This window comes from Electrona antarctica (assembly GCF_951216825.1).
Source record: "Electrona antarctica genome assembly, chromosome: 20".
In the NCBI taxonomy this organism is placed as follows: Eukaryota; Metazoa; Chordata; class Actinopteri; order Myctophiformes; family Myctophidae; genus Electrona; species Electrona antarctica.
Genome location: NC_136801.1, coordinates 28,158,345 through 28,168,344, shown reverse-complemented (window position 1 = coordinate 28,168,344; position 10,000 = coordinate 28,158,345). Strand labels below are relative to the sequence as shown.

General features: G+C 42.7%; 1 protein-coding gene across 5 annotated transcripts in view; it reads right to left on the bottom strand.

Moving 5' to 3' along the window:
* phldb2b (pleckstrin homology-like domain, family B, member 2b) overlaps positions 1-10,000 on the bottom strand; it is an 86,497-nt gene that overhangs the window by 59,409 nt on the left and 17,088 nt on the right. For all 5 annotated transcript variants that reach the window (XM_079490141.1, XM_079490140.1, XM_079490138.1 and 2 more), the window contains exon 2: positions 5,683-5,739. In XM_079490141.1, coding sequence (XP_079346267.1) covers positions 5,683-5,739 — 57 coding nt within the window. The remainder of the gene's footprint in view (positions 1-5,682; positions 5,740-10,000) is intronic.

Sequence of the window (10,000 nt, the reverse complement as noted above, 5' to 3'; positions counted from 1 at the left end):
TTCAAATAAAGAAAATAGCAAAATTAGCAGATCTACAAGCTCAAAATGTTAAGTGCATTGAAAATTGCATTGATGTACGAAAAATCACAACAAGTTAGAATATCGAGACAAGAGGTTTTTCCCCAATTTGAAGGGGTACGCCTATGTAAGACTTACTTACTCTTACTTACTAGCCTGGTTAATAAACCAGACCGAATCAGCCGTTGGCAAAACATTTTTTGCCTGCCAGCGGATTAGGGTCTGGCGAGGCTCAGTAGCACGCCTCTTTCCTAAAACCGAGAACAGGTCGGGCCAATCGGGACACGGTATGCAATATGGGCGGGCTTTGGTACAGTGACGTTCAATGCTTGAGACCTTTGACTGACAGTAGCTCTGACCAATTGCGTCAAAGACAAAATGTTTGAACCCGCCCCCCGGGAAATGAAATCCAAGTGGAGCCAGCCCAGACTAATATACCGCGACAGTGTTGTGTGATATTAGTCTGGCTTATTAGCCAGGCTACTTACTTACAGCATAAGCACTACAGTACATTATAACTGACAACATACTGTAAACATAGCATATTATAGCCCCAGCGCAGGGAGGCACATACACTGACTCACCTGTACCTCAACGAGATTTGCAGCGCACATACTGTACATAGTACATACACATCATTCACAACAACAGTGTAGCAACTAAGTCACACTGACCTACACATCAACAGGCCTTACAGTGCACATACATACACACAATTAACTCCAACAGCATATTACCCAAGACATATGCCCAGGTATGGCCACCTCCATCTCAGCAGGATTTACAGCGCACAAACACACAATTATCAGCAACGCTATATTAACCACGACATATACATTCACCTGTGACTGTTCTCGACATGAATGACAGCACAGGACGACTCCAAGCCAACAGCACAATAAATGATGAGACATACAGTTGGAGGCCATCGATATTGTCCTTTTCTTTTTGCTGAGGTTTGCGCGATCTGCGCAAAAGGACAGTTAACCCATTTTGGGCGGGAACCCCTTTTGGTGTTTTAAACATTATGTAATAATTTAGCTATTGAAAAATAGCAGATCTACAAGCTCATAGCTACGAGCTTGTAGATCTGCTATTTTTGAAAAATCGTGAAAATATTTATTTCAGAAAACTGGAGGATTTAGAAGGATTTTTTAAAATTTTGAGGTCAGGCCTAAATGGGTCAAATGATAAGGGACAATATCGGTGGCACCCAACTGTAAATTCATCTGACTCTCTCTCTTAGATCATTAATGCTTTTGTTTTTCATTTGCTATTTGTATTTCTGCCGGCGGAGTCGAAGGGCTGCATGTTCCATCATGAAGTACTCTCAGTGTCTCAGTCCCTCGGTCTAAACTTCATGATGGCCCATGTTCCATCATGAAGTACTCTCAGTGTCTCAGTCCCTCGGTCTAAACTTCATGATGGCCCATGTTCCATCATGAAGTACTCTCAGTGTCTCAGTCCCTCGGTCTAAACTTCATGATGGCCCATGTTCCATCATGAAGTACTCTCAGTGTCTCAGTCCCTCGGTCTAAACTTCATGATGGCCCATGTTCCATCATGAAGTACTCTCAGTGTCTCAGTCCCTCGGTCTAAACTTCATGATGGCCCATGTTCCATCATGAAGTACTCTCAGGGCCTGTACTCACGAGGACGATTTCGGTGTTTCTCGGGCAAGTAATTAGCCGATCTGCCCTTTTTGTCACACGGAGACGGCGTTTTGGGGGACTTTAACGGCTAATTTTGAAACTACCTTCCAGAGTGGGAAAGTTTGGAGACGCGACTTTCACGTCTCCGTGTGTACAGCGAATGCCGCCTAATTTGCTGAAACGGTGATGTCATAGTCCCCTCGCCCCCTCCAAACTAACTAGTGTTAATGGTTTATTTCACCATAACCACTTACATATAAGTATCACAGCTATTTTATATTTGCACATAATGTCTATAAATCTCTTCTCCAAAAATAGCCGATCTGCAGCCCGCATGCACGAGCTTGTAGAGGAGCTATTTTTGGAGAACAGATATAAATTATGGTGATTACCAATCCGGAAAGACAAGAAAAAAAACGGATCTTCTACATTATTGTTACTATTAAATGGTGTAGTGTAGAATAGATTAGTATATAGGCTATACAAGATAGGCAGCACAGCCACCGCACGTTCCTCTCAGGCAGGTCTGACTGCGCAGTGCACAGTGCAAAGCATGCATGGACCTCATCAAAGTGCTTCTCTTCTTGGGTGGAAATTAAACATTCTTTGTGTAACTTCAAAACGGCTTTGCATTGAGAGACCACAGGTAGGATAAACACATTGTTTACTGTCCATATTCCTCTATAAACGGCCTGTTTTCACTGTTTCCAATTGCTCTTTTTTTATACTTTTGTAGGCTATAGCCTATGTGCAATGATTAGCTGTGCTGCCACTGCCAGCAGGTGTAATCAATCTATAAACGAGCAATTATCTGACATTCAGAGGTGTTGCGCACCAGCGAATATATATTCAATCTCCAAAGTCAAACTCATAAATTCACAATGTACCATGCCGCTCCTCGTTGTGAGCTGTATGATCATCTGAGAGAGAGAGAGAGAGAGAGAGAGAGAGAGAGAGAGAGAGCGCACCCGCGCTCTCTCTCTCTCTCTCTCTCTCTCTCTGAATGTGTGAATCACTTACTTTGTGCGTGCTGCTCGTTTTCAGAAGAATTAATCCAAGGTTTGTCATATTATGATTTTAAAGTAGGCATCAACTTTAGCTGGTAAATCAGTGTGTGCAGAGTGAGAAGCATCACTGCTCTGCAACCTCTGCTGATTAAATTGATATGACCTAGATAGCCTATGTCATATGCGCATCTGAGATAATTAGTTATTTGGCAACACCTGTGTGAAATACCAATAGTATAATTTATAAAATGCTTTCATATTGCCTTAGAATAAGCTTTTTCTTTATTTTTGGGTGGCCATCTACAGGCCGGCAATATATGTACTACAGCTGTATCTTGAAAACGAAGCAGTTTACCGGTCTCGTCTAGACCCGTACATAATTAACATAACCGCAATGTAGACGCAGTAAAGCTTTATATCGTTCACAAAACTTAGGCGGGGAACAGCCCGCGACGTCCTCGTGAAGGCAGCCCCTCAGTGTCTCAGTCCCTCGGTCTAAACTTCATGATGGCCCATGTTCCATCATGAAGTACTCTCAGTGTCTCAGTCCCTCGGTCTAAACTTCATGATGGCCCATGTTCCATCATGAAGTACTCTCAGTGTCTCAGTCCCTCGGTCTAAACTTCATGATGGCCCATGTTCCATCATGAAGTACTCTCAGTGTCTCAGTCCCTCTGTCTAAACTTCATGATGGCCCATGTTCCATCATGAAGTACTCTCAGTGTCTCAGTCCCTCGGTCTAAACTTCATGATGGCCCATGTTCCATCATGAAGTACTCTCAGTGTCTCAGTCCCTCGGTCTAAACTTCATGATGACCCATGTTCCATCATGAAGTACTCTCAGTGTCTCAGTCCCTCGGTCTAAACTTCATGATGGCCCATGTTCCATCATGAAGTACTCTCAGTGTCTCAGTCCCTCGGTCTAAACTTCATGATGGCCCATGTTCCATCATGAAGTACTCTCAGTGTCTCAGTCCCTCTGTCTAAACTTCATGATGGCCCATGTTCCATCATGAAGTACTCTCAGTGTCTCAGTCCCTCGGTCTAAACTTCATGATGGCCCATGTTCCATCATGAAGTACTCTCAGTGTCTCAGTCCCTCGGTCTAAACTCTGAACTTTAAAGTCCTAAACTGAGGGCATAAGCAAGGGCTGGATGCAGGCCGGGCTTGTGACAATTAATGTTGGATATCTGCTGTATATTATGAGTCATGTCTCCTGCTGTTCCCTGCCTTGCCTTGTACTGTCTGAAAAATGCTGTATTTTTGAAGTTTGTCAAGCTGTTTTTCTGTTTTTCTTTGGATTTATTTTATTGTCTCTGTTTTTGTTATGTATTTTTGTTTTCTTGCATTCACATTTCTGTTTGATTTCTGTTTCATTGTTCATGTTTCATTTTTTGAAATAAAAACAAAGTTAAAAAAATAAATAAACTGAGGGCATAAACACTAAGTTACTAATGGTATCATGATGCATTCGTCCTCGTGACATCTTCAAAGTGAACGTTTTAGAGACTATTGTTTCAGTTTTTGCGTATGACCTTTGTCATTGACACGAATGACTAAAAGCCCTTTCATTATGCAACATGTCAAAGTTAATAACAGTGATTTCACACCACAGCTCTGAGCTCTTGTTGGGACCCTGTGGTCCTTTGACATATCCTGAATGCCAAAGGACATAGTTATCAGTCGACATACACTCACACTGATATGTTGACACAGCGTCCAAATGTCATCATTTAGGACAATTGAAATTGCCATTGTCTCTTTGATTGATTGATTGATTGAAAAATGTATTAACAGTTTGCAGAATTACAGTACATTTCAAGCACACACTCAATACAAAGGCTGTTAACTGTGAGTGGACGACCCAATTAAGCATTACACTTGTTTACAACAGGGTCCACCATGTTCAATTCATCAAAACATTTAGAGACGTACAAATAGACACTTCTATATAGACAAAGAACAGAACAGGAATTCATCATAATGGAGGTAAAAAGGGAAAAGAAACATATACAGTGAGGGGAAAGGGGGGGGGGGGGATTCAGATTTTACGGGGGCCAGTTTCGAATTGCAGCCATCCGTAGGTGCCCTTGTCACTATGTCAAAAATGACAACAATTTGATTTACAGTAAGTGATATAATTGGCCAACCTGCACAGGTTGGGAAATATAATAAGTAAAGTGACATACTCTACAGTTCCCTATTCATAAGGCTGATATTAAAATCTCTGCCAGTGTTATACACTGACTGTGTATGACAGATGTGGAACAATACTATGTAGGATTTCCAAGAACAAGCACACCAAATGGAACGTACATTTATGCATGGTAGTGTATATTTATTTCAGGTCAGGTGTAATTAGTGCTTAAGTGTCATGCACGCATTATGTATACCCCTTCAAATAAAGTATTACTATACTTAACCGTACCTTCATAAAGTAGTTTTGGAGTTGGAGCGTGATCTATGGTCACAGAACAGTGTATATAATTTATTTGAATTGCTAGTATGGTCCTTTAAGTTATGGTATATATTATTATCTGTCTTGGAATAACTTTATTACATTTCATGACCATTTTGAGATAACTTGCTTTATAGTACTGGATTTACTAACAAGCATCAATAACAAGACATAAGCCCTGAGGGGCAAACACTATTTTGCTACAAGTTAAGCTCCGCCAATGCGTGGTGTGAAATAAACGTGTGTGTGTGTGTGTGTGTGTGTGTGTGTGTGTGTGTGTGTGTGTGTGTGTGTGTGTGTGTGTGTGTGTGTGTGTGTCATAGGCAGACCTGACTCTGCACCCAAGTGGAAACTGAGTTACATTTCCTAACCATCTGTCCACACTGTACCAAGACATCAGAGACACATACCTTCCCACCGATTACAATCACCCACGGAGATTTTGAAAACATGACTAATGACAAAAAAATCCCATATCTGCTGGGCGAAGTAGCCTACAACAACGCGTGCGTGCGTGCGTGCGTGCGTGCGTGCGTGTGTTCTGACCTTTGAATCAGCTGGACTCATCTGATCTGACTCTGGCTGGAACATCATCTCAGAGTCCTGCAAAGAGTCCAAAGAGACAGAACTCAGGTAAGACACACACACATACAGTACTGTAGAGATAGTGTACACACGTACAATTTACAATTTAGGCATTTAGCAGACAATCTTAATCCAGAGCGATTTACAGTAAGCAAGAACAAAACATGGTTATACATCAAATACAAAGAAATAGTCATCAAGGAATAGAAGTAAGCCAAGAACCAAACATGCATCAAACAGTGGAATATCTGTACAATGAAACGATAAGTATACACTATAGAATGGTATGTCTACATAATATGCTATCTAAATTACATAATTTTAGCCTTCGTATACGCCTGCAAGGTCGTCGAGTGCACATACATGTGCACACATGCATGATACAAACACACACAAACACTGCAGGCCTACATGTTCATAAACATGTAAAGAATGTCTGTGTGCATGTATGAAATGTACACCACTTATCCTATAAAATGATGAAACCTATGTCTGTCTGCATGACTTGGACGAAGGCCATTTTTCACTTTCCACAAATGTAAGCAGTTTATTAGCATGTTTTGCCATTGGCTATGGGCTCTTTGTTGTCACGGTTGCAGTCCCCATAGGCTATAGGATCTGTAGCCGCGGTCGTGCTCCCATTACCCAGCTGGACGTTGGGCGGAGCTATAGCTTTGGGGCTACAGTATACATTTATAACTCTATGGTGTATACACGCACGCACGCACGCACACACGCGCACACGCACACACGCACACACGCACACACACACACACACACACACACACACACACACACACACACACACACACACACACACACACAATGCCAGAGAGAGCGCCAACACAGACAGCTGGCTACAAAGTTACAAAGGACAATGAGAGTACTTTGGATATTAGGGCCATATAGCGCTCGCACAGACTGTTTATTGACACCTGCAAAGTTCAATGTTTTAGGGATTAAAATTTGTATTAATCCCGGAAAAGTTAATGAAAAGTTAACGGGAATGACATTAATTAGCCTCATTATATTACCACAGATTAACTGCTCCTGGTACCATAGGGCTCCCTTTTTGTCAGGGTGCATCACAAGTCAAGGCAGCAGCACATCACTCTTCCATGGGCTATAGACCGTAAGGCTATGAAGCAATATAGAACTGGGTATAACGGGCAACGGATATGGGATCTCTTAAAGGCAATGTTGGCACGTGGACCCGTGATTGGTTTTATTATTGTAACGCCCAAACCACATCAATGCATAATATAACGGGTTATGGAGGTGTTTTAGGGATTTAGACAGGTAACCAAAATACAAATGGTCAGCTACGTCCCTGTATTCAAGACCAGTACACTCAGATACGGCTACTTCCACCAGACAACCAGGTCCATGAATGATTGAGACCAAGGACCTGTTGCCTGTCTACCCCCAGTTACATGTATGCACAGAATCACGCATAGCACCCCACACACACCTATTATGTAATGTATACATATCCCACACACATGTAGGCCTTGTATAATGTAGGCTACATACACACTGAATATGCACACAAATATATGCTTTTATATATTCACTGTATACATATTTAAGCATATACCGGTAATATTTTGTACATAGAACCCATACACACAGCATTTTCTTTTCTATTTTTAAATATTTGTTTTTGGCTTTCCTGCCTTTATTGATAGTATCAAGTGAAGATGGACAGAGTGAAGGGGAGAGACATGCAGCAAAGGTCGTCATGAACGGGACTCGAACACGCAACGCGCTGTCATGCCAAAGCCTATATGTGGCATGCGCCTGGACCACTTGGCCAACGGGCGCCCACACACAGCATTTTCAAAGCACCTTAAGCACGTGCTATTGATTAATGTACAAAAATCTTTAACTTTAACTTACTACCACTACGTTACACATCGTGTAAAGGTACATGCGAGTACAATTATTTTGTTCTGGTTCCTCAGACATTGTAGCAGCAATAATAATATTAAACATAGAAAACAACAAAGAAATAAGGCACATCGCTCTATTACTGTATGTCTTGGTACAATGTTGAGGAACAACTAAATCTTGAATCTCTTGGAATACCACTCACAGAAAAAAAGGTTTTCTGCACGCACAGCTGGCACATGAGACGAATAGCCTGTGTGAAAGTGTTCCAGAGGAAAACTACCACTTCAAACACACACACACACACACACACACACACACACACACACACACACACACACACACACACACACACACACACACACACACACACACACACACACACACACACACACACACACACACACACACACACACACACACACACACACACACACACACACACACACTGGTGTGTGGAGTGGGAGGAATTGCTAGGAATGTTCCGGGGAAGCTCATTTCCCACGAGTTGTTGGGAGTATTGAACACGGCCTGCCCTCGCACCGACTGGCACTGTTTAGTTTAGTGTATGTGCAACTTAAGCGTGTGTGTGTGCACGCGTGTGTGCGTGCGTGTGTGTGTCTGTGAGTGTGTGTGCATGTGTGTGTCCATGTTTGAGACCACGGGCGAGCTAACCACTAAAACCACATCTTGATATGAGCTCTAACAACTTGTCACGACCACTTGCTTCGCTACGCAGAGACAAGCAGCTGAACATCAGAACTTGTCCAGGTAGAGCGTTATGTTCAACCCTTTTCATATCAGCGGACCACCATTTGATGCGATTTTTTCTCTCAAACCCAAGAATAGTTTGTTGTCGTTGGATACGATTTTGTCCACAATTCCATGAAGTGAAGTTGAAGTGGTACCATAGGTCAGGGGTTCTCAATGTTTTTGGCCGGGGACCCCCGGAAATGCTTTGGCAATGTCTCGGCCCCCAATATAAATTGACTGCTACAATAACCTTAAACCATTTTGGGCGGGAACCCCTTTTGGTGTTTTAAGCATTGTTATAATTTAGCTATTTAAAAATAGCAGATCTACAAGCCACCGAGTGGCGCGCTATTTTTTTTAATCTTTTTTTTTTTTAAATAATTTGGGGACCCCCTAAAATAATTTGGCGACCCCCCCGAGGGGTCGCGACCCACGGGTTGAGAACCCCTGCCATAGGTAACAGCCAGGCATATACTGTATATACTTTGATCAAAATAACAATTCTTCTACATTCTCTAATTGTCTAGACTTCTTGTAAATTAAGTAATGCAGATGTTTAACAATAATTTAACTCTTGGGAGCGTGAAATGAAACCAAATTGGTTTCATTTTAGACTCTCATTCTACAAGCTTGTAGATGTACTATTTTTGCTATTTTTGTGTGACACTGTAGTATGACAAAGTAGGGCATTCATTTATAAAACAAAACATAAAAGGTAAAATATAAGAGGTTTCTGCCCGCCAGCCACAATATAACGACGACGTGTGCAACCAAGTATAACTCGGGCTTGAGAGTAGGCAGTACAGCAGTGTGGGTGGCAAGGTGGCTCCGTGGTTAGCACTGTCGCCTCGCACCAAAAGGCTCCCACTGGGGCCCCATCTGGTGCCTGTGGTCAGTTGTGTTCACGTGGGTTTCCTCCCAATGAAAGACATGCATGTTATGCACATGCCACTGGCTTTCCCCTTAACCACAAGGCACTGACTGGCCATATAGGCACGGGTCCTGCAGTGCTGCTTCCCGCTGCTCCTACTTAGGATGGGTCATAAGGTACTCCTTAAAAAATAAAGAGAGACAATTTGGCTTGGCTGCCTCTCGTCCGTTACCTGTACCTGAATAGAAGCACCTATAATGGACAGGATACCGTTGATGTGGTCGACTGTCTATCATGTCGTTTTTGTTTTCCATGACAGCGTTTCATCTGAGCAGCATGGGGTGGGAGGGATTTTGTTTTTTAAATCCACGTAATTCAATTGTTGTACTATGGTGTCTGGCAAAAGTAGTGATAATGACATGTGAAGACCTGTGAGCTTGTAGATCTGCCATGTTTCCTTCTTTTTTATCACAGCATGAACATCCACAATGTCTTTAAGCCTACTTAACTACTTAAGCCCTATATTTGTTGTTGAATGGGGTCCCTCAGGGCTCGGTCCGCTGCTTTTTTAACCTGACTCCGCCAGATGGGGCAGCAGAGAGTACACTGGGTTCCCCCCTCCTGCTCCCATCTGGGAACTCTCAGGCAGACTTGATGCCCGGCCACAAAACGGCCTGGCCAATCAGCGGCAGCTAGAGGCGGGATCAAGGCATACACAGTGCCCATCTGGCGGAGTCAGGTTACTGCTTTTTACCCTCAACACCA